We start from the raw sequence: 27,383 nt of genomic DNA, 5'->3' as shown, positions 1-27,383 counted from the left end.
ACTTAAAGAAATGAAACTGATATAGCTTTCACACAGAGAAATAAGAACTTCTGAAAAGAAGTAGTTTGGCAGGAAAACTAAGTTACTAGGAAGACTCTAAATTGTCATTAAAATATGAAGGTAGATCAGTAATATTCAAACAGGTTAACAGATGCATTTATTATTAATATACAATAGTATATTGGTTTATCATAGTATTTTATTTTTAATTAATAGGTAAGGAAATACAAACTGTAATATTTTAAATTTTTTATTCAAGATACTTTTTGAATTTGCAAGCTCTATTTTCAATAATACTTTGAAAAAGAATTTACACAATATTTTTGATTAAAGATTATTCCCGCTATAATCTGATCTAGCTGGAACAAAGGTGTAGCATAGAAAAATATTGATTTCTATATTGCTGTCAACATAAAAATAACATGTAGGGCTAGGCGCAGTGGCTCGTGCCTGTAATCCTAGCACTTGGGGAGGCCAAGGCAGGCAGATTGTTTGAGCTAAGGAGTTTGAGACCAGCCTGAGCAAGAGTGAGACCCCATCTCTACCAAAAATATAAAAAATTAGCTAGGCTTGGTGGCACATGCTTGTAGTCCCAGCTACTCAGGAGGCTGAAGCAGGAGGATCTCATGAGTTCAGAAGTTTGAGGTTGCTGTGAGCTAGGCTGATGCCACGGCACTAGTCTGGGCAACAGAGCGAGACTCTGTCTCAAAAAAAAAAAAAAAAAAAATCACATGTGCACACAACCCACAAGAAGTAAGTTGAAAGGAGTTAAATATTTTGAGATTTATTTTTCCACTTTATGAAAGAAATGCCTAGAAACCAGGAGTTTTTAGTAGCTAAAATCCAAAATATACAAGGAACTCAAACAACTTAATAGAAAGAAAACAAATAACTAGATTAGAAATGGGCAAATGATCTGAGCAGACACTTCTCAAAAGAAAACAGACAAATGTCTAGCAGACACATGAAAAAAAAAGCTCAATATCACAATCATCAAGGAAATACAAATTAAAACCATAATGAGATATCACCTCATACCTGTTAGAATAGTTATTATTAAAAGTTGAAAGAGAACAAGTATTGCTAAGAATGTGGGGAAAAGAGGGAAGCCTTGTATATTGTTGGTGGGAAGGTAAATTAGTACATTCATGATGGAAAACAGTATGGAAGTTCCTCAAAAAATTTAAAATAGGAGCAACATATGATCCAGCAATTTCAATACTGGATATAAAACCAAAGGAATTGAAACCAGTATGTCGAAGAGATATCTACATTCTCATTTTCAATGCAGCATTATTCACATTAGCTAAGATATGGAATCAACCTAAATGTCCATCAATGGATGAATGGATAAAGAAAATGTGATATATATACACAATGGAATATTATTTGGACTTAAAAGCAAAAGGAATACTGTAATTTGCAACGACATGGATAAATCTGGAGGACATTATGTGAAGTGGAATAAGCAAGGCACAGATAGACAAGTACTACATGATCTCGCTTCTATGTGGAATCTAAAAAAGTCAAACTCATAGAATTGGAGGGTAGAATGAGGTGATGATAATGAGGAAAGGGGAGTTGTTGATCAAAAAATAAAAAGTTTCAGGCCGGGCGCTGTGGCTCACGCCTGTAATCCTAGCTCTTGGGAGGCCGAGGCGGGCGGATTGCTCAAGGTCAGGAGTTCAAAACCAGCCTGAGCAAGAGCGAGACCCCGTCTCTACTATAAATAGAAAGAAATTAATTGGCCAACTGATATATATATAAAAAATTAGCTGGGCATGGTGGCGCATGCCTGTAGTCCCAGCTACTCGGGAGGCTGAGGCAGGAGGATCACTCGAGCCCAGGAGTTTGAGGTTGCTGTGAGCTAGGCTGACGCCACGGCACTCACTCTAGCCTGGACAACAAAGCGAGACTCTGTCTCAAAAAAAAAAAATAAATAAAAAATAAAAAGTTTCAATTGGACAGGAAAAATAAATCTTAGTGATCTATTGCATAGCATTGTGACTCCAGTAATAATGTATTATATGTTTCAAAATCACTAAAAGAGTAGATTTTAAATGTTCCCATCACAAAAATGATAATGAGGTTAGGTTATGGATACATTAATTAGCTTGATTTAATAACTCCACAATGTATGCATATATCAAAACATCACATTGTACCCCATAAATATGTGTAATTATTATTTGTCAATTAAAAATGTATAAAAGAAGCTATGTTCCACAACCTAGCTGTGTTGGAGAAGCTTTGTGATGAGAACAGTACAGTAATTTGGGAGAAATAACTACTAAGAGAAAAAGAGCGCATCCAAGTAGAAAGAAAAAAGTATGGAAAAAGCAAAGAAAGTACAGTCAGTTCTGCCATAATGCCTATTTAACAACATGAGCTTGTTCCAAGATGATAGATATATTAGAAAACAATTTTGAACATAAAGTAATTTTTTTGTTTTCTTATGTGCAATTTTGTTCCTGAGAAACACTGGCTAAACATAGAAAACCATATCTAGCTGAACCGGGCCATATAGGAATACATGATATATACACATGCACATTACTCAAATATCTAATACTGACCTCAGTTCTGCATGTGTGTCACAAAATTTCCCTTACACCTACCTGTGTTAGAATTTTCTGTCTAATTTCAGATACCTCTTCTTCCACAACTTTACAATAAATGAAAGCTTCTAACCCTTCTAACACCCATATCCACAAGCAAACTTTAGGTTATATTCAGGGTAAAGAGCCTCATTGATCATTGCATTTACACAATTGTTAACCTTTTAACATGTGCAAAACTATGCTACCATTTTTATTAGCTTTCTATCTTTATTTTAATGTGATATCAATAAAATTTTTACTGTTATGTCACAAACCCCATTTACCCCGTAAGCCCTGTGTTTTTTATTGTAAAATTTTGCATTCTCATGATTTTCAGGAATGCAAATGTCACACAGAGCAGAACTGACTATAGGAGAAAGTCAGCAGAACTGACTATAGGAGAACTGACTATAGGAGGAAGCATCACAACGCAGTGAAAAAGATAAAACACAGCGAAAGGGAAGGCAGACAAATGCCTAAAATACTGCTAAGTCCAATAACCTAATATAATGTGAGAGTATGGAAAAACAAGGACAAATCAAAATTAAAAGGGCAGGGATAAATGGAGACAGACTCAATTGTCTTTTTTTCAGTTGACTGGAACAATTTCTCATCATGAGGAGGTAGAAGTTCTATTAAATCTTAAACTTTCCAGATTACTTGCATATTGCATACAGAGTTTGAAAATATTTGAAATCGTATTAAAAGCTCTCCAAAATCACAACTCAGTTGTGCCAAATTTGGACATAACTGGGTTGCAATTGATTTTAGCCTTCTTCTCGAGTTCAGTTCTCAATTGCTGCATAATGATTATATAAACTGGCTTTTCTGACTTCAATGTACAGATAGTGGTGCATTGTGAAAGTTCACAGTTCCCTTCCTCTGAGGGCAATTTATAAAGACTTGCTCAGCTCTGATTTTTCAGCAAGCAACTCTCTTAGCAGCAAGGGTAATAGAGACTCTCATCTAAGGGGGATGTTGCCAATGGACTACAGCATCCGCTCCAACATTCCTATATATTTGTAACATTGCTCACTCCTTTTATTGCACAAAGCTCTGTACTTATATTACAACAGTTCTGTGATCAAATAATGAGTAATATCTTTAAAAGATTAGGTCTGTGGATCCAAATTTTATCTTAAGTCAGTAACCAGCAGGGACTTCTTGTGAATAAAATTTACAAACTGTAACTAAAACTATAATACAATTTTACTAAATAATTAAATTAAAAGAACACTTCTTAAAAATAGGAGAAAATATCTGTGTTCTTGAGGTAAACAAATGTAACTTAATATATTCAAACAACGAAAAAGAACAAACTACTGGGATCTCCAATAACAAGAATGAATCTCAAAAACATGCTGAGAAAGCTATGGAAAAAAGTACATACTATGTGATTCCATTTTAATTAAATTTTAGAAAAGACCATTATAAGCTACAGTGGCAGAAAAGCAGATTGGCTGTTTTCTGGGCCTGACTGTGGGGAATGGTATTGTCTGCAAAGGGGCACAGGAGCACTTTTAAGAGTGTTGAAAATGTTCTCTATCTTGATTGTGGTGGTGTTTACATAGGTACATACATATTTATAAAAATCATGGAATTATACACTTAAATTATATGTAAATTATACATTAATAAATTGGCTTTGAAAAAAACCTATAAAAACCACAAAAATAAATTTTTTGTTTTGAAAAGTGTTTTAGATAATTGAAAAATTACATTTAGGATTCCAGAGCACTAATGAATTTTGGAGAAATTGAGAGTCAGGTAATCACATAGAAATGATGTGAATTAAAATGCATAATTTTTAATTCATAGTTCAGTTCATGTATCCTTTACCTTATTGCCTCTAATCAGAACCTATAAATCAACAGCAGAAAATTACACATGCTGTATGTATAAGGCAAGTATATAAGCCACTCATATGTGTGTATGCACGCATGTGTATGTATATATACACAAATATAAATTAGGTGTGCATGTATATATATATAAATATATATACTACATGCACACACCATATATATGTGTGAATATATATTTGAAAAATATTTCTGGTGCAATTAAATTATATTTATTTCCTAATTAGAAAAATGATTTTTCTAATTCTGTGCACCTGAGGTCCATTAAAATCTTGTTTAAAAATTACATATGATTAAATGGGCTCAAGGTAAGAGAAATTTACCTAAATATAAATAGTAATCAGGCAGGTAAAATAAAACACTTTTATAATGTTAACCTCTTTAATTTGTTTAAGCAGCAGATATGCCTTGCATAGTCTTTATGCTACTTTTTGGGACTATCCATGGGAACATTTTCAAAGTCTCAATTTTTCTCTCATTTATGAACCTTGTATGTATACAAAAAATGTATAATCTTTTGTCTATTCAAATCACCTTAAATGTATTTTATGATGATCTCATCACGTTTTCAGAATTTCAGAGCAGAAAGGTCCTATTAACAATGTGATTTATATACAAGAAAAAACAATATCTTGCTTTTGTTTCAAATCATTGTTATCTTGACTTACCTTTAAAATAAACTGTGGCACTTAAATGGTAAATGGCTGAATTAAAAAAAGTCAATGCTTATTTTAAGTTGTTTTCCTGATATATAATTTATATACTGTAAAATTCACCCTCTTAAAGTGTAAACTTCAATAGTGTTTAGTATGCTTACAGAGTGGTGCAACTATTAACATGATCGAATCTGACAATGTTTATATTACCCCAAATAGAATCCTCGTACTTACTAACAGCTGATCCCCATCCCTAGTTCTAGACAGCCACTAACTACTTTTTGTCATATATATTCCCTATTCTGCACCTTTCACATAAATGGAATCACAAAATATGTGCTCTTAAAGATTTTATTCACTGAGCATAATGTTGAGTTTCATACATGTCATAGCATATTATCAATACTTCATTTCTGTTTTGCTAAATAAATTCCATCATGTGGATATAACACATGTTATTTATATATTCTTCAGTTGATAGATATTAAGGCTGTTTATACCTTTTGACTACTACACATAACACTGCCATGAACATCTGTATGTCAGTCTTTGTGTGAGCAAAGGTCTTCAATTCTCTTAGATAGATTCCTAGGAGTTTATCCCTCATCATAATCCTGGTGATTCAGGCAGGTGGGGGGCGTAGGAGAGGATGGGTAAATTCACAACAAATGGGTACAATGCACACTATCTGCGGGATGGGTACACTTATAACTTTAATTCAAATGGTGCAAAGCAATTTATGTAACCAAAACATTCATACACCTGTAATATTTTGAAATAAAAAGAAATCAGACCTGACTTTCAATTTCAAATCTTGTCCTACAAATAACCACATTTTGTTTTTGATTCAAAATTTTTTGGCATAGAATTCACAGCTGTTATTTTTAATTCTACATTGGCTCCTAAATCTGTTTTATATCACATAAACCATCTATTTACAATTCCTGTAAAACTAGAGCCTAGACAAAGTAGAAGTAATATATTCAACCATGACTACCATTAGAATCATTGGGAGAGTTGAATAAAAAATTATTGAATGCATCACATTCCTGACTATATCAAGGGTGGAGTCCAGGTATGTAATTGTTTTTAATTCAGTTGGAGTTAAGAACCAGTGATCGATATTATACAGGTACTTTATTGATTACTATATCCAATTTTGTCATTGAATCTGAAAAACTGGCATCAAAAGGGAAAGAGTTTAAAGTAATAAAATAATAAATTATTGGTAAAATTAATGTAATAAAATATATAAAATAGACCCAAGGAATTAGTATTTTTAATCCTACTATCAACTATTTTTAATTATTTCAAATGTTTCAACCTATAGAATGGGAGAAAATACTCATAAATTCTACATCCAACTAAGCACTAATATTCAGAATCTACAATGAACTCAAACAAATCAGCAAGAAACAAACAACCCCATCAAAAGTCAGCAAAGATATTAACAGAAGTTTTTTAAAAGAAGATAGAGAAATGTCCAACAAACATAAGAAATAGATACTGACATTCATATTATTTCATATTATTAATGAAATAGATGCTGACATATTTCATATTATTGACATATGAAATAATGCTCAACATCATTAACCATCAGCAAAATGCCAGTTAAAACTACAATGAGATACTACCAAGGGATAATGTTTTTAAATCGGAAAAACTTTGTTATAGGAACAAAGTAGATAAAGAAAAAATTGATGAGAAAGGAGATAGCCATACAAATTGCTAGAGAAATACTTGACTAATGGATTACTGAAGGCATCCACACAGGTATAACAAAGTTCTCTTTGTCTAGGTTTATTTATTTATTTATTTTTCAGTCTCATGCCCAGGTGAATAAACTCTTTCATTCTCTTAGACATATGGACAAGTTTAAGACTCCACTTAAAGTAAATACTCATATTTTAAAATTCATTAAATCAGGTAGTTCTTATGAGGCCTTTCTTCAAGCACAGTTCACTTTTAAATTTTTGTACACTTGTTAGGTATTTATCTCAGCTCCTTCTCCGGATCACAAGCAATATAAATTTGAGCCAGTAATCCTTGTTCTACAAACCTCACAGGGTTGTTACAGGGATAAATAAAGCAACTTGCACAAAGCACTTTTGCACAAACTGTAAAGGACTTTATACTGGTTGTTTACCTTGCCTTTATTGACTTGTAGTCCCTTTGTTAATGAGGTTTCAAGATAAGTTTGAAGACTGATTTGCCTGTCTTTAAAGGGTGAGAGCCAGCATTCCTTAATTCCACATTAAGGCATATCCTGAAAAATACTCATCATGGTAGGTGCTATTTCCCTGTGGATAAGGAGCATCTCTAGAAACACCTGGAAACACTGCATACTGTGTTTATTTCTTAGAACTGGATGATATAAAAAATTAAAATAGAACTATTATAGTAATTATACCAGTTTAAAATGGTATAAAATGATATTTCCTAATTCACTTGTCCTGGGAATTCTCTTTTTAGGGGAAATAGGTCCTATAAAACATTAAATTCTTGGGAAACTCATGTTTCATGAAAAATGTTGAGACAGATAAATTCAACCAAAGTGAAAAATAAAATTAAGATAATTGAGGAACTTCTGAATGACAAACATAAAAATTTTCCCTGACTGGTTTAATAGATCAGACAAAACGATACAGAGGGAAAATAACTTTTTCTCTATATGCCCAGAAAAGGGAAGATTCTGTGGCACAAAATTCATCCACAAATTATGCCAACAGAATAAAGATAAATGCACAAATTACTGTCAAACTCTTCTGAACCAGTTTTTTAAAGTCTTTGAAAATATCCTACTTCAGCAAAGATGTATTTACTCTGCATCCCTCAAATCTGGGCTAATATAAATGATATTTAATCTATTATTAAAGACAGGAGTCAATTCCACTTTAACTTTCCATCTAATAAGGTCATAGTCAACATGCAATAACCTAGTAATTGCACTCAGAGAGATTTGTTTTGAATGTAATGATTTTCTTCGTAACATTAGAAGATTATATTTTACTTTTGCCCTTGCACATAGGAGACACCTGACTTTTGGTCATGGCCTTCCTCTCCAACTCAGCTTCTAGAAAATTGATATAAGAAAACTTCATGACCATTGGAATAAACAATGGAACAGCCTGATCTTTCCTTTTCTGAGTCTTTTTCTAGCCAATTATTGACCTCTGGGCCAGTCCAGTCCATCTATCTGGGGCTATAATTGGACTTTCTCTTTCCAAGATGACAAATTCATAAACCCCACTTTCCTGTTTGGTTTTATTGCCTGAAAATTCAATTGGAGGATAAAAAAGAAACATATATTTCATTACCATGTTTTATTTGGAATTAGAGTACAACATATAGAATTAATGCATAAAGGAAAATATTCTGTTAGTGCTATCCGGATGTAAATAAACCCAAATAATAACTATTTTTGAGAGAGGGAAGCAATAATGCATAGAATGAGCTACAGTTGACAAGACTGAATCTTTGAAAGAACAGTTGTTGGTAGTATTTGAGAGTTGACATGTACTGAGGAACACTGATAAAAATTGACAAAATATAGTCAATACCCTGCAGACATGCATATGGTTGATGGCTTTTAGTTAGAACTCAGCAAGGTCATTAAAATAATGGCATATGTGGAACTAAGACCCAAGGGGATTAAAGGGTAAGGTCACATAGCTAGTAATTGGTAGAGATGAGATTTGAATCCATGTCTATTAACTTCAAACAAATCACGATTCCATACTGCCTCTCTGACACCCCTCAATGAGAATTAATTTACCTTTTCTTTAAACCCTAATATTATTTTGAACACTATGCTATTTATTGTGTTTTGCGATATTAATTTGGGCATGTTTATTTCTCACTATAGATTCTTACCAAATTTACTACAGGGCCCATGTCTTCTGAATCTCCACCACTAACATGCTACTGATCCATATCACTTAGCAAATATTTGCAGCTGGAAAAAGTAATTGGAAGTACAGAATATATTATACAAGCCAAGAGCATTATTATCTCCTTTATGAGAGCAACATGTTTACTTTTAAAAATTCACAAATTAACTCCCATCTAGGAAGCAGCAGGAGAAAAGTTATTGAATCTAGTTCTGAACAAGGTAAAATTGTGTGTTCTGAAAAATTTTGATATCTGTGAATATTTATGTTTTTCTAAAACAATCAATTAAATTTAAGGTCACACAGAAACGTTTAAATTTGTTTCAGTTAAACTTTTTTCTTTTAAAAATGTTGATAATAATTATAGGACTTTTCCATGAGTAATAAAGACTGTTTCAGAATGTATTTTTATGAGACCATTTTGTCAACAGAGTTCTCAAACCACTGATATAAAACATCTTGTGTTGGCTAATAACCTACTCTGACTATGTGATATAAGTAACTTAACTTCTCTAAACAAAGGGTAATCCTTGAAACTACTATTTACAAGTCACTTTCTGATGGTTCTGTTATCTAGAAATATTTTTATGTTTTTTAACCTGAACAACCACTTTTCAATTACACACTAATACTATAGTTATCCTGAACTGATCACCTTTATTACATAGACACTTCCAAAAATATTTTCTTTTCTTTTCTTTGAAAATATCTTTTTTAAAGTTCTTAATAAAAATTAACTGTTAGGCTTTAAATTATAGTCCTGTGACAATTTATTATTCAATAGTATTAATACATCTCAAATAATAATTTTATAGAGGATAATTTGGAAATAAAAGATGTTTTACAATGTTATATGTGTGTAATTTAGGAATAGCCATAAAATTACAATTAAAATAAAAATCAAGATAATTATTTTATATTTATCAAGATATGTCAGGTAATGAAATGTGGTATAAATAAAACTTTTATAACAGTTTATTGAATTAACCTGAGAAATCAATCACAGGAGTAATATAAATTGAAACACAGTTTACTTACCTTTAAATTTAAAGTAAATATATATGACATATTTTATGTATATTTTAGGTTCACACTGAATGAGATGGGCATGATATTTTAAATAATTATAATTTATTATTATTTCAAGCATTTGGAAATCACTTTTCCTGTAATTCTAGGAAGTTGTAAAAAAGGATACCAATAATCACAGTGTTTAGAAATCTTTATTTATACTCACACAAGGCTTAAGTTAGCAATGGCACAGAATTTCTCTTCTACACTGGCTGAAATGCCTTTACCAAGACTTAGAAGGCAAAGAAAGTTAAAGACAAATACTTTAGGTTACCAATGACTCAAAATCTTTACATGTACACTTATATCTGTGAAGTCCAAAGAAGACAAATATCAATTATGCATAAACCCTCATCCTAATTCTGTAACCAGTTTCTGAAAAATAATCTGGCATGAGCTAGCTGTCTTATATATGTAATGCCTGGATATTAGGACATTTGGGGTTTATATCTTAAAGAAATAATATTTGAAAAAATATGTATGAGCAGCCCTCCCGACCACCAGAAGAATGTTTTGAGTATGAAACAGTTTTTTGGAGGATAGACAAGATATCAAGCTCTTCGTGTTTGAGAAAGGCATGTTTCTTCAATTCTGACTGGATTAGCATAAATATAGCATTATCATAGAAAACAATACCTTATAGACTTCTGTGAAAAAGACTAGATAACCATGCAATCCATTTTCATACCCAATCCCATGTGATTCTATAATTCTCTGAGGAGAGGTACAGCAATCTACTACAGATGACATAATTAAAATAAAACAGCCATAGAAAATTACATTTTGGTTTTCTAAACTGAGTTCTGAGTGTAAATGTCTTGTTAAAGAGCTTGGTGGTGTACTGAAGTGATATCAGTTTATTTAGCTGATGGAAAGAAATAACTTTATTCTAATCTCAGATACAGCTCATGAAATCTGTCAAGATGTAGTTTGTGTTTAATACTTATTCTAGGATTTCTAAAAAATACGTGGATCAAAACTAAAATAGTGATCTTAAATGAAGATCTGTTTGTTTCCCAGCCCCCAGAATCGAAACTTGTCTCTGAATATTAGTCTGGTCACTTGGTTTCCTTTGCTTTTATACTTGAACCCCCTCAATTTGTTTCAACTGCATGAGGAGGTGTTTATTTTCTGGTGAGGATTCTAGGACTATTTGTTTTGTCATCGTCTTATTCTCCTGGTTTTGGAAATTCTTGACCTCAATTACACCAGTTTAGCTACATGATTCATGTGGTCTTGACAATTAAGGAGCTTACCATCCAAAGATATAACTCCTTATATGTAAATACCCGGGAGCTTCTGCTGAATTTCAAGAGCAGGATGTGTGAATGCCTATGTAATTTTCATCTGATTCTGAGCCTACTGGTAACTTATCTTCTTCCTCCTGTACTGGAAAGAAGTGGTTCAGCACACACAAAAAAATCTTTTGCTAGAGGCCAGACTAGTGTTTTTTGTTTTTTGCCTGAGTCTAAACCCCACCCAAAAGCAGAATCATTATCTTCTAAAACACAGTAAAAGTCCCATGACTTCAGATAGTTTCTGTAATCTCTCATTAACGAGAGTACTGCTAAGGACTTCTTGAACACAAGAAAAATACTAAGTCAAAATGAGATTACCAAAAATATTTTGTGGTGGTAAACAACAAATTAGTTACCAATTGTATATGATATTACTTGTAATTCAAAAGTATTGTTTGTGTACTTAAAATAGTCCTGGATACATAAACGTTATATATACATATATATATACATATATATATATATATACACTCTATGTACTTTATATATCCTTTAAATTATATGCTTTATATACATAATATATGCAAATTTAATTATATAAAATTAAATTATTTTTAAGAGTCAATTAAGAGCAAATAATGAAAAATTCAAATATGCTTATATGCATAAATACACACAACACATACTCTCATTTGTAAGAGAATCAAATTAAGAGCAATAAATGAGAGGGAAAATCATCAGGAACGTTTGACCAACAAATCAACAAATATTAAAGAATGTTCATTACATGGTTTTATATTTCCTATTCCTGTCAAATGATATATAGCAAGCAAACATTTCTATTTCCATGGAAGAACATGTTGTGTGTGTCATACCTTTTCATGGACTTTCTGACCCGGTTCCATCCCTTCAAGATGTTCTGACTCTGTGGATCCCTCACTTGATGCCATTTTTCTTTGTATATGAACATTTTGTTCACGCAAGGCAACAATCTGCAAAATAAAAGCACTATGCCTTTAAAGTCTAAATAGAGCATAAAGTAAAAAAAAAAAATTGAATTTACTTGGGTGTAGTTAAGAACTAATGAATGCTAACAAATTTTCAGAAAATAAACATTAAATTTTACCCAATTATTATTTCAAAGATATTTTTAAAATTTAGGCCAGCATTTTGAATAATATTTATAAGAATTCATAATATGTCTCCTAAGAAGAGGTTAAAGCACTGTGAATTCACCAAAAAAAATATTTTTAGTTGGAAAATGTATATAGTTGGAAATGTACCTAAATCAATGAGACATAGATATTCATATACATACACACCCATATATATATGTATATACATGTTCTTAATTCAGAAATTATTTTTAAATTAATTTGTGAAATATAATAAAATTATTATTGGTCTGTATTTTTAAAGTATACAAGTAATGTAACTGAAGAGATTGAAGATTAAGGAATAATTATGAGCTCAATCATTTAACCTTATAGTGATAGCACATTTGCAATTTTAAAACAGATTATTATGCTGGACTCAATAAATTTTTAATGCTATCATGAGCACTTAGACTTAAATTTATCTCATTGCCATAATTTTAATGGCCATTATTTAACATTTATAGTCCAAATTTAGTTAATCTGCAAAAAATTATTCAGAAAGCAATAAATTCTTACAAATTTTCAGCTTAACTTTATAGACATGATTATTTCAACTAAGAAACAGATTCTCAGATAGTTATATAATAGAACAAGTGATCTAAATAATATGTAGAGTAGAAAATAGCATTACAGATGTTTTAAAAAGGTGTTTTAAACTATATTTGCCATATAAATTTAAAAATATTTTACATCATATTAATGTCATATCTTATTTCATGGCAAATTTTATTAAATTATCAACTTGGATATTAGTCCATATTTGTTCTAGGAGAAATCGATGTCCAAAGTACTTAATACACAGCAAGATTTGAATCATATAAAACTTAACATGTTGAAATTATGAGGCCAATGTGTCACACAGACCAATAATCAATCATTAAATTAAAAAAAAAAAAAAACAGGGCCAGGTATGGCGGCTCACGCCTGAAATCCTAGCACTCTGGGAAGCTGAGGTGGGCAGATTGCTCAATTGTCAGGAGTTCCAAACCAGCCTGAACAAGAGCCAGACCCTGTCTCTACTGAAAATAGAAAGAAATTAATTGACCACCTAAAAATATATAGAAAAAATTAGCTGGGCATGGCAGTGCATGCCTGTAGTCCCAGCTACTTGGGAGGCTGAGGCAGAAGGATTGCTTGAGCCCAGGAGTTTGAGGTTGTTGTGAGCTAAGCTGATGCCAGGGCACTCTAGCCCAAGCAACACAGTGAGACTCTGTCTCAAAAAAAAAAAAAAAAAATCAGGAGATTGGGTGTTTGTCCTGCATCCTGCCACTAGTTCAAAGCCAGATCTATCACCATGTGTTCATAAGATCAGGTGATATTGCATATATAATCTCTGGCATTTGAACATATGGCATATCCTTTAGAAAGGGCAGATCACCACATAAGAATAACTATGTAAATGTTCTTCTCTCTCTTATGGAACTGCAATCACCAAATAATTAATTCCCTCACTCCCACTCTTGCCCATATATGATCTATTATTCAAAAAGCTGCCAGATTCATGCCTTTAACTTAAATCATATTATGTTACCCCTCAGCTTTCTAAAAACCTTTGTTTTCCCAACGTATTTAGCATAAATGTAAACTTCTTAACCAGGTCTGTTGTGTCCTACATAATCTTTTGGCTTTGTCCACACTGATTTCCTTTGCATCCTTCAAACACACTTGGCTCTTTCTTACCCAGAACTGAGGTATTTGATGATCTTCTTGCCTGAAACACTCCTTCCCAGCTACCACAGCTGACACATCTCAGTTTTGAAAACTCAGCTGAAATATCACTCCTCAGAGAGAACGTACCTTGTCATCAAGCACTTCTTACAATATCTGTTTTTGTGTGTGCGGCATTCATTAAAATCTAGTATTTCATTCCTCTACTTCCTCACTTTGCTTGCTAACAGAAGTGCTAACAATATATCATGGGAAAATAATTTTCAAAGGAATGCTTTATTGAAAACAACATTTTCTTATGAAGCAGTGCATCAAATTATTATGTGCAGGGTATTCAATAAAAATGTGTTGAATTAAATAATGAATGGATATGGAAAAATGAAGAATGTAAACCCAATTAATTCAGAAATAACAAAAGATAAGGATTTGGAGTGCATGAGAAACTTCAGAGACATTCCATTCATATTAGTTAACACAGAAATGGATTACCTCAAAGGAATGACAAAAAGAATGAAATAGCTCCTGGAAATATCATTTTTAAATTATATCCTTAAAGCGGTTTTTTGGGGCACAAAATAGTATTACATTAAAATTGATACATAATGAGATTTTATTTTAAATTTATTATGAATTTTTAAAAATTCAAGTACTATATGCTGACATTCAGCTAAGAAAATATCCATGACTTAACATATATGCTAAGACGAAGGTACCAAAACATTAAAAATTCTATGCATTTTCTTCTATTATTTGATCTACTTAGAAGTGAAGGGAGACATTTAAAAATATTTAAACATTAAGTTTAACTCTCATCTTACAGATTAACTTCTATTTGTTTAGTAAATTACATACATTTTAAATATGTCCTAGTGCTTAAAATAAAACAGGCTATATATAAAAGTTTACTGGAAGAATCAATGAAAGGATACATTAATGTCCTTATTAAGAAAAAATCAGATTTATTCAGAAAACACCATGCACAAATATGATTGTGCCACAATGTTAAAAAAATTACAAACTGCCAACTTTGTCACAAAGTATATAATGACAATTAGTCCCAAGAAAGATATAATTTTCAACCACTAACCTGTTGTTTTTTTTTTTTTTTTACATAAATCAAGTCCAAAAAATTAGTCTTCAAAAACAGGAAGATGGATGTACAATACTTTATATTTTCTAACAGTCTAATATGCTCTCATTATGTTCTATCTTTACCCAATTATCCTGGGTAGTCATGAAAGTAAACTTCAGCACCTGATTTAACTGTAAGTGCTAGTTAATAAGCTGATTCTTTTTTTAACTGGGACAAATGGGAAAGTGAGGGGTTCTCTTTTAAAAATTCACCATTGGGGGATGAGCCCTTTGTTCAATGTGTTCTAAGGATGAGAGGGTCACCTAGGAATCACTAGAGCTCAAGGTAGCACAGACCTCTTTAGGAAAGTCTCCCAGCTGGCTTAAGAAGTGAACACAGGAGATGGCTGGAGAACCAGCTTCGGAAAGCAGGCAGCATGAAAAGCAGCTGATGATCTCAAAATATTCTCATGGCTTTTGCAGACAGGGAATGCTGTCAGAGGGAGGGTCCAAGCAACCTCTCTAGAAGAATATGGTATGTCTGTATTCCTCACTGCTAAACAATATGGCTTACTTACTATGGTTTGAATGTCCCCTCCAAAACTCATGTTGATATATAATTGCCATTGTGATGGCATTAAGAAGAGGCATCTTCAAGAGGTGATTAATGGCCCTCATGAATGGATTAATGCCATTATCATGGGAGTGGCTAGTTATCTATCACTGGAGTCAGTTCTTGATAAAAGAAGGAAGTTTGGCCCCATTCTCTCTGTCTCACATGCTTTTGTGCTCTTCTGCCCTTCTGCTATGGGATATGGCAGCAAGAAGGCCCATGCCAGATGCCAGCACCATGCTCTGGGATTTCTCAGTCTACAAAACTGTGAGAAATAAATTTCTTTTCTTTAACAATTACCTGCTCTGTGATATTCTGTTATAGCAAAACAAAACAGACTAAGATACTACTCCAAATATGATATCATTACAAGTGGGAGGAACCACTTATATACTAGCCCTGATGTTTAAGCAGTTCTTACATAACTGTACTAAAAAACCCACTACATACAAGCACTGTGCTAAACTATTTTTATCTGTGAAAGAAATATGATTCATGTTTAACACATGATTAAACTGAGATAAAGATAGATTAATGAGGAGAACTGCTATGGTTTGAATATATGTGTTACCCCAAAATTTATACCTATAAATTTATACCTATAAATAAATTTATATTGGAACCTAATATCCAATGCAATAGTATTGAGAGGTGGGTTTTTGAGGGTGACCAAATTATGAGGACTCTGTCCTAATGAATGGAATTGGTAGCCACATGAAAGGCCTTGAGGGAACTATCTAGGTCCTTTTGCCCTTTCCCCTTCTGCCATGTCAAGACACAATGTTCAAAGTGCCATCTTGGAAGTAGAGAGCAGTCCTCATCAGACACCAAAAAATTGGCTGGCAGTTTGATCTTGGACCTCCTTGCCTCTAAAGCTATGAGAAATAAATTTATACTGTTTGTAAGTTACTTGGTCTCAGAGTCTCAAGTATTTTATCATAGCATAAATAGACTAAGTAGAAATCAAATAAAGCTAAGTAGAAATCAAATAAAAGCTGATTCCATACCCTTACACTTTCTACCCTGTAACATTGCCTCATATGGCATTGCATTTATATTTGAGCTCTGTTAAATTAGGAGAAGTAAACAGGTGGTTGAGATAGAAAGCAGAAGCATTTTTTTTCCCCAAGTACTGATATCCTCATACCTCTGGAATCCTTTGTAAGGATTATTAAGGCTGGACCCCTCCCTGGACAAAGTTGCATATAGACAAAATTTTGCGTATATTTTTAGGGGGTTATCAACCCATGGAAGGCCCATGAAACTGTGGACAAGAGAAAGTTTTCACAACCATTTTAAGTGATCAACCATCATTTGTCAAGTGTTTGTCGACATTTGTTTTTAGGTATCCAGAATCCCTTCACATTTCCTGTGGTAATATTTACATTTTCATTGGGGAGGTTTTCTTTCTTTTTCTCCTACCAGAGGGATGTCAATCAAGGAGCCAAGGTTCCCATGAAAAATGGGTGGGCTCATGATCCAAGCCAAGACAGTCAGAATATTCCTTGAGATGTTTCAGGCTGAGCTATGGGGAAAGATTCTCTTCTACTATGAAAGATGGGCTGGTAGGATATGATCGGGATGCTGTTTGCCTTTAGCTCTCCTTCATGGGGAAAAACATGTAGAAGAGAGAGAACCCTCATGCATTGCTTCTGGTCCCAATTCTAGTCATTCTTAAATCATTCATAGCCCTGGCATTTTAGTTATATGAGCCTAAAATTTTCCTTTTGTGCCCAAAGTAGTTTAGGTTGGTTTTCTGTCACTTGCAACCAAAAGTGTGCTTGCAAATGCAGCAAAGGCCACAGAAGGCAATACAAAGCATGCAATGTCTAAGTGCCATTTTGAAGAATGACAAGAATTTACCAGGGAGATAATGGCAGAAGACCTTTTAGGTGGATAGAAGATCATAGGCATTTTGTTTTTGAGTACTTTGTGTTCCTAGTACTATAGGTAGTTTAATATTCCTATGGCCAAGAGCTTCTGGAAGAAAGTGAAGAAATGATAGGACTAGAAAAGCTAAAATTCTTCAACTAAAAATCAGACATCTGTGTGCTTCTTTCTTTCTGGCTTATTGCTTTGCTTTGATTCTTATTTGTGTTTCCTGATTGCTCACCAAGTTTCTGACAGGCTGACCCACCGCTTTTAGGCACTCTCAAACCCATTCTATTTCCAATCCAATCTTCCATATTTCATTCTTGCCCTGGCCTCTATCAGGTTGTTTTTTTGGCTCTCATAAGTCTCTGACAAGTTCTGACCCCAAACAGTGGACTACTAATGGTCTTCGTGGCCCTCTTCCAGTTAGCAAAATTCCTAGTCTTAATTCCTTTTTCTGCCAGACTCTATCTGGAATGCTACTGTGTTTTGTAATAGACTGCCTCCTAGGTCCTTTACTTTCAACCACTGTTTTCCTTTGACATATTGGAGAGATTCATTCTTTTCACAAATATTTGTTGAGCACAGATGACTTACCAGGCATTAGGGAAATGCATCAGGGGGAAAAGGCAGAAATTTTTGCCTTAGTGAAAATTTCATTCTCATGGGGAAAAATCATTAAAAAGATAAATAGAGCACATTTTTAAAGAGCGATAATTGCAATGGGAAAAATAAAGCAATGGAGGGATGCTGTGAAGTATAATTTAATTATGAATTGGGTGATTTCTGTGTATGGACCTGAAGACAAGAAGGAACAAGCAATGTGGATATGGAAACCACACTTCAATAACGGGGTATAAGGTGAGAACTATGGCAAAGGCCTAGCTAAAAATAATGATTAATAATTAGTTGCTGTCCCCCTGTTTACTGCTCTATAATTGCCACTCCAGAGCCACATTAACTGATGTCCTCAAAGATTCTTAACTTTTTCCCCATAGCTGGTGTCCATAAAGGTTCTTAACTTTCTCCATAGATACCATCACCTTTTTGAAACTCAAAGGTAGTTTTTAAAATATCTTCCAGGCCCCACATTCTAGTGGCTAGACTGTCCCACCCAGACTGGTAGCCCATACCAACAAACCGACACAACTGGAATTATGGCCTAGGGACTGGAGCAATACAAGAGGATGATTTTTGCATCCCTATAATTTTGCTCCAGTTAACAAACCTAATTGCCTGATACCTTGCCTGCCAAACTATTCTTAAAAACCCTGTCTTCCAAATTCTCAGGGAGGCTGATTTGAGAAATTTTCCCCCTCTCTCTGCCTAGCCCTATGCAGAAGAAACTTTCTCCACTGTAAACCCTGGTGACTCAGCATATTGCCTTCTTCCTGGGCAGCAGGCAAAGGAACCTGGCTGGGCAGAAACAATATCTGGGAAAACTTTCCAGGGAGAGGGTGCAGAAAATGTAAAAAATTATTAAAAACAAATATTTGAGATGAATGAAAATGTTCCAGTGAGTTCTTCAAATGATATAAAATGTCTTCCCTAAAAGAGAGCTAAAAAATCAGTGCAAGTTGATGCCCTGGAAACTTAAAAAAAGCATGTGATCATTGAGAAAAAATGTTATTTAGGAGAAAATAACAAAGACTTTTTAATATCTTTATATTCCTTTGTTTTAGGATTTCTCAAGGGTTTAAGACATATTAATTCATTTATTCAATAAATATTCATTGATCACTGTTACTAAATATCAGACACTGCCGGGGAAAATGCAGACAAGTTCCTTTTCTCATGGAGATTACATTCTAATAAAAGACAAAAAAATAAAAAAGGAAGCACAAGACTACAACAAAATAACAAAATAACAATAATATATTGAGCTCTTACAATATGCCAGAAACTGTGCTAAGCACATTATATAAATGTACTTGTTTTCATCAACTGTTCATCTATATCATAGAGACAAGTAATTTGGGACAAATAGTTTATTTAGGAGGTGATTCCTAGAAGCATAGCATTCTTTACATATGCTTAAAAGGCTGAGGATGAGTCCTGAATTTGTTGCTGGTTATATGGTTTTGTACATGCTATTTAATCTCAAGTTCCTGTTCTTCTTCTATTAAATGGAAGGATAGTAATATTTACCTTATAGTGTACTTGTTCTTTAAAATATTTACTCAAATACAAGTTGCATTAAATATTCATTATGTAATGACAATGACCATAATGAATTTACCTCTACTGACCTCTTCAATTTTATCTTCCTGTTTATATTTTGTGCTCTAGCTTACTGAAGGGGTTGCATCACACACAAAGTGCCAGTTGGCTGTAAGCTTTTATAATCACCTGGGTTGCCTTCCTTTCTCTTTGACTGTCTCTTAGTCATCTTTTAGGTCTTTGGGATGAATTCTAGAGACCATATCCTACCAGGGACTTAAGTTATGTAATTCCTTAGCATTCTGCAATAACTCATGCCATACCATTTCTATTACAATTGTTTGTTTTCTGAGTGCTCATCTTGACACTGAGTACCTTGAGACCAGAAATGATATCTCATTCATTATTTATTCCCAGATCTTAGGACACTAGCTGACAAACAGGAGGTGCTCCAGAAGTATTTGTGGAATGCCAAATGATGGAAGACTATGTGAGTGGAAAAATCTACAGGATGTTGCAACTATTGGATGGAAAAGTATAAAGAATTTTTACATAGAGAAGAAAATTAGTTATCCACATAGAAGACTATATGAATGTAAAGGCTTTTCAGATGTTCATATTACATGCTTCAATGTTTAAAAGGAACCCTGGAGAAGGTCACTGGGGAAATAAAGAACAGGAAATACTGACATTGCTTTGTAGGATAGTCATAGCCATGAAGTAAGGAGGCACATAGAGTAGAAGGCATAGGCAACTATAAAGGAGGGTAACAGCAGGATCATGGAAAGGCAGTTTAATGAAAGTCATTAAGAGATGTTATATAAATATAACACAATAAAATTGCCTATAACTTTATATTTATATAAACTTTATATTTATATAATTGCCTATAACTTTATATTTATATAAAGTTATAGGCAATTTCATTGTGTCTTAAAAATGTAATATTACAAATATTTGCAAGTATATTGCAGCTTAGGCAATATGTTTCTCATGCATTGAATCACACTGTGTTTATATGCTTTAGACTTAGAATGAATTGGTGTTAGATGGAAAAATGGAATTCTAAGAGTATCTAAGAATTAATTTCTGCCAATAGAATTCTAAGGTAGAAAAAGAAAACCAATATAAATTAATTTAATTTTCACTTGATTTTCCTCTTTTTCATATTTTTAAAAATATATAAGACATTTCCATGAAGTTGAATAAAGACAAATTAGAAATAAGAATTTAGAAATTAAATTCCTAAATAAGATCTACTAGCAATAATCATAGCTGTTGTATGTTGAACATGTATTATATGCCCCATATGGTATGCAGGAATTTATATGTATTATCTCATTGAATCTTTCCAATAACCTTTTAAATTGGGTATTATTATTTTTATTTAATAAATAAGAAAACTAGCATAGAGGGAATAAATAACATACTTGAGATCACACAGAAAAAAATATGACAGAGACATGTTTCCAATCCAGGTCTGATTCCTTTCAAATTTATGTTTTTTAAGTATTATACTATAATGTCTTTTATAATCAATGAAACGATTCACTGTATACATGATCCAAACATCTATCTAAGTCGGGACTATAAGTCTGTGTTCTGATAGCAAGGGGATTTACCTGCCCATCTTGGCAAACCGTTTACAAGATGTTTTCAAAAATAGAAGGTATCTTCAATTATTCCCAGGAATAAAAATCACGCAGTTTACATTGTTTACTATTTTTATTTATAACTTTTATGTGGCATAGGCATTTAAACTTACTGTGAAATTTTCCTGACTAACTTTTAAAACAAATTATATCCACATAAAATCTCTCATGCTAATTCTACTGGGATTTTCATTTTATTCTTATGTTTTAAAATTAATATTTGCCTTTACCTGTTTAACAACAACTCCCAGTCAGTGCCCACATCTAATTAACAAAGATTCTTTTCATCTATTTTTATCTCAAATTCAATTAGCAATTCTAAGAGTGAGCTTACAGAAGTCTCACTACACCAACACATAATTTGCCTCTACACAGATGCTTACTCTAATTCTAGTTGAATTCTATGCTTACATTATACTGAGTTTGCAACACACACACACAAACAACAGCAACAACAATAGAGTAACTGAGAACAGTAGAAATTTTAATTTACACTTGAGCAACTCTCTAGCCACAACAGTTTGAATTTGTGTTTGTTCTGTGTTAATTGGGAAACCATAAGTTTGAGACACTTAGTCAAACTGAGTTAAGGACTTTAAGCCAGTAACTATCTCATGTTCTATTTCTGCCTTTGGAAATAAGATTTATAAGCATCACTGAAAGACATCAAAACCAATGTAATGCAACTCCATGTAGTCTGTGTAGTTTGATCAGCTTGCATGTAACATTTATTTCAAATGTTTTTCATTGAGCACTGACAGATTTTGAAAACTTGTGAAACTGAACTGTTCACGTGAATGATCAAATTGCTTTGACATGAGAATCAGAGGTTTGCATTATGAGAATTTACCTTGAGACAGGTTAAAAATAGTTATTTAGTTAACAACTTAATGAATAAATTCATTTATCCTAATGAATGAACAAATAGCTTTGAGGTAAGAACAGTTTCATTTGGTGATTGTTTAGAATTTTTACCATTTTTTCCAACTATTTTATTTGTAAAAAAAGAATAAAAAAACCATTTAAACTACTTCAACTTAGTCAATAAATATTTAGTGAATGAATGAGAACATTCTACATTCCTTTATTTTTAAATCTCCCACTCCAATTTTGATGTACTCGTCCTCTTGATTTCTATGTGAATGAATTGCCTAAGTGCAAATCATCAGTAAGTTTCTGGTGACCCTTTGATGGGAGATACATTATATGAAAAGTACATGAATTTGGCTATTTCCAAATTTTATACCTGAACTGGTTTTGCTTATATCTAAATACACAGGGCTACTTTGTGTGATCATGGAATTCAAGGTAAGTTTCTAATGGTATAAAAAAATCTTTCAAAAATAATATTACAGATTTAAAAAAATTCCTAAAACAAGATCTGAAATGCAAAACTGTTATTTTTAGTTTTATGTATAAGACAAAATGGTTCCAATAGCAATAAAATATCAAATGTATTCTTAGGTAGAACTTCTTTTTGGTGCAGAGGATGCTTATGATACCCATTTTAACTTAGAACTATAATTTTCTTGTTATGTAGTACTCTATAGTAATTTCAACGATAGCTATATGTTTAGCACTGTTATTGATATGTAATTCTAATAAAAATTACAACTTTCTACCAAGCTGTCTCTATCCTATTCTACTAATAAGTATTTTAGTCATTACCTTTTCTGATACTTGATTACTCCTTATATTCCTTCATTTTCACCATTCATATAGTTACTGTTAGGTTCAAAGAATTCACCCCCAAACTTCCATCCAAATCTATAAAACCCACCCTTCTCCCCTTCCTAGGGATATATTGAGCACATAGCCTTTGCCACACCCCTAGGGAGATAAAAGAGTGAAATCCAAAAGGGGAACTTACTTTCTTTATCCCTTCTGGTTGTTTGAAAAGAATTTATTTACTTCCCCCAGAAAAACCCCTCTATAAAACCCAGGGCTCTCCTCTTTTCTCTCGTGGACACCTTTTTAGGCCTCCATGCAGATGCTCAAAATAAACAGCATTTTGCTACACATGATGCTTCATGTGTCCCTCTCTCTCAGCTCCGGACCTAACAGTTCCCTAATATTTAAAAAGATTATAATATAAAATGCTAGTATTTTCTTAAAGTCACGTAAAAGGCTACAGAAAATATAAAAAAATTGAAAGTGGTCAGAAGAATTAGTGGACATTTTTAAGGTGCAAGACTACTATCGTAGTAGGTTACCAGCTAAGAGTGCCATCAGATGGAACAATAAATAAAAATGACCAAGGAAGCTGTTAATGTGGCAAAGTACAAGAAATAATTCAAATAATAAAGGTAAAACAAAGTCCTAAACAGTTTTCAAAAGTGTCAGTGGTAGGAAAACACAGTCTTAACAACTTATATTTATCACTGCAGTAAAGCAACCCTCAATTTAAAATACACACAAGCAAATCAATGAGGAAGGGTGAAGAGTATTCATTAAGATAAACACATGACACCAAGAATTGCAACACCAAGTGCAAAACAACTGCAATAATTCAGTGTTGAGTGCTGAGAATACTGGCAGTAAATTAGTTGAAAGTTTTGAATTACATCAAGAAAATATGCTGTGCTCTCCATCACCCAGGAAGATGCCACTGCTAATAATTTCTCATCTTCCTGAAGAAGACAGCAGAATTCTATTTTTAAAAGGAAATAGGTATCTTACAATGAAAATAGCAAATAGAATTTATTGAAATTATTAATTATTATAAAGGACTTCTTGGTATAGAATAGAGGCTTTCTGTACCTTACTCATAATAATACTCACTCCCCACAATCTATCCTACTAGGTGACCTGCCATCCAAAGTCACAGGTATCAAAATAGGCTAATTTGGCTTGGCTATCAACAAAAGGCAGAAAGGACTACCAATTGCAATAATTAACTCTCCCTTACTACAGTCAAAAAGGAAAGCAAAAACGAAGACACAGAATTATGCTGAGAAGAGAGTCAAACTAACTAATGCAATGGGTCCATACATGATCAGTTTATAAAGCAGGAGGTTTGCTTTGTAAATAACAGCCTCTGTCTTTAAAAGTCTCAGTAAATTGATTTTTATTAATAGATGAAATTTGTTAAGATATGAATAAAAGTTTATACTTTATGTATGCTAAGAAGTATTAAAATACTGTGAGCAAATACTGGTTACAATATCAAATTTAAAAAGACAGATATACACAAACCCAATCATGTCTTTGTTTCCTGTTGATTCAAGTGTGTGCCATTTGCTGTCAGGAATATTTGAATGGCTTAGAATGAATATTTTGCTTTAATCTAAACACACTATAATTCCATCAACAAGTATTTCAATCTTTTAAAATGTCACATTAAAATTAATCTCTCTAAAGATGGATTTATTGATTTCTATATTCCTCTTCTAGAAGCATGAAATTTGACCTCATCAGACAGGTAGTGTTACCCCTGTTAAGTACACATGTGTTTTTTGTTTTCTGGTTTTTTGTTTTGTTTTTTCCCTATCAGGGCAGAAGTAACAAAATTGGAACTATTCTTCTAGTTCTATTATGGTAAGGGAAAGAGTCTTATGGAAAAGAAAAGCATTTCTAAGTACTTGATAAGTACTTGAGAAAATGTAGAAGGCAGAAACAATATCCATTAGTTCTTCTTGCACATAAAAAAGCAAGCCAGGGCAATAAAAAAGAATTTATCCATTTAGTTTCTTCCTTAGAAATAACAGCAGTATACTAAACCTATTGTTCTGAACAATTCCTTTTAAAGTAATCCATTGACTTGAATTCTAATGGTAATTAGCATGTGTTATATTCATCTGTACGTGTTTCAATTTTATTTTTATGTGATTTTTAAATGTATACATATTAAAATATGTCAGTATGAGAAGAAAGCAAAACTTCTGTGGTCTTTATACTTTTATTTTTATGGGTAAAGAAAATGAAGTTTACAGAGATTGTCATAAAATCCTTCCTATCCCTAACAAATTGCTACCTAGCCACCCCCACTGTGGGAAAAACACTCCACCTCTCTGGATCTCAGTTCACTTTCTTTGAAAGGAATTGGACTATGTCATGTCTAAAAAGACAGCATGGACATTATCAATATCAATAATAATATTTATTGAAAAATTATTTATGCCAGGCACAGTTTTAAGTTCTTTGCATGTATTAACTCATTTAAACCTCACAACAACCTTATGAGATATTATTATCATGGGTGACCTAATTGAGGCTAAGAGGATTAAGAAATTGCCTAAAGCTACAAAGCTAGTGAAGGAGCTCAAGACAATTTCACCCCAAAATATGACTCCTTGGTATTTTGAATTAAAGGCCCTTAGAGATTAACAGGCTTTTGGGAAGAGGCTTTTCCTCTATCTGCAAATAACCAGATGGACCTGTCAAAAGAACAAATGACTTCCTTTCCCCTTCCTGTTATCTCACTATATTGTAGGAAAGAAAATCAAGAATGCAACCAAACATGGCCCAAATAATTTTAAATATAATAACCTATCTCTCAGGTTAATCTACAAGTCAATCCGTTCCCCCCATCCATTCATTCTCTCCAGTACCAATTCATCCTCCCTAGCAACTATTATTGTCCCTAAACAGAATTAGCTGTACTCCTCATCTCCCTGACCCATCTAAAAGACAGGTATAAAAATATCTGGAACCTACTGGGATGTCGACTAATAACTCTGTGATTCTCTCCATGAGCAGGGTAAATAAACCTCTCTCTCTTATTAATATGCCTTAATTGTTAAGTTGATCTTTCAGCAAACTTTCCCCCTCACCCCCACACTAGCAAATAGCAGAACCACTTAGGGAGAAAGTAAATTCCACTGGGTGAGGTTTTAGCACCTCTTTGGTGTATGTTTGCCTCTTTCTTTCCTTGTCTTCAGCCTTCTTTTTCCAGAGGAGAATATATTAATATTCATCCAATTAAATATTCTATGTAGAATAAGGGTTTTATAACTTGACACTTTCCTCCTACTTGTCCACGCTAATTTCTAACTACACCTAACTATCCAATATAGAATGTATCCTATTTTTTCTCTTTCTTATTTCTGTTTTTGTCAAGCCTGCAAGTTAAAAATGATCCTTACATTTTAAATAGTTGAAAACATTAAAATAGGATAATATTTTTTGACACATAACAATTATAAGAAATTCAATCTTCAGTAAAATATATAAAGCACTTAGAAGAGGGCCTCACATGTGGATAGTACTCTACAAGTGTTGTTGTTATAATAAATGTTTGTTGAATGAATGCTCTTTTAATAAATATAAATTGGTCTCTTACCTTCCTGTGATAGGGACTTAAAATATTTACTTATATGTGTAATAAATATATCACAAATTACCACCCTTGCATACATTTCTAATTCAATCATTTTTCATGGTTTTTAAATTTTCTTATTTTTGTTTTGTCATTTTCATTGTATTGAAATTTTTAACTTTCATAATCAAAATCTTAATTTTTGCTTTTGCTATACCTGGTATTGTTTGATAGATGTAAGTGTATTATTTCAATACAAACTGTAAACATTTAATTTCCTAGTTATAATATCACTTTTTATATTTAACTCATTTGTTCACTGGATTTATTTTGGATATTTGGGTTGGAGAGAGAAGAGAAGTAAATGGATAACTTCTGGATATAAATTAGCTTTAAAAATAAAGTGGTTTGCTCTGAGTACACCTGTGTTCTGGACTCCAATTCCCTGGCCACTCCACATGCATCTGCACCTGAGACCCCAGTGTCACTACTCCTTCATGCATGTTTATGCCCCAGACACAGGTACGATAAAGGATCCCCTCAGTCACAACTTTCCCTGTGGGGGAAAAGGAGAACTAAAGGACTTCATCAGCTTTCACAACTGAGGACCCCA

At 32.9% G+C, this 27,383-nt stretch overlaps 1 protein-coding gene across 12 annotated transcripts in view; it reads right to left on the bottom strand.

The window, feature by feature from the left end:
* Nucleotides 1-27,383, bottom strand: part of PPFIA2 (PPFI scaffold protein A2) — a 441,105-nt gene that overhangs the window by 123,241 nt on the left and 290,481 nt on the right. For all 12 annotated transcript variants that reach the window (XM_020287953.2, XM_076007132.1, XM_020287957.2 and 9 more), the window contains one exon: nt 12,196-12,312. In XM_020287953.2, the coding sequence (XP_020143542.1) occupies nt 12,196-12,312 (117 nt within the window). The remainder of the gene's footprint in view (nt 1-12,195; nt 12,313-27,383) is intronic.

This window comes from Microcebus murinus, chromosome 10 (assembly GCF_040939455.1).
Source record: "Microcebus murinus isolate Inina chromosome 10, M.murinus_Inina_mat1.0, whole genome shotgun sequence".
Taxonomy (NCBI): Eukaryota; Metazoa; Chordata; class Mammalia; order Primates; family Cheirogaleidae; genus Microcebus; species Microcebus murinus.
This window is presented reverse-complemented; position numbering and strand designations above follow the sequence as displayed.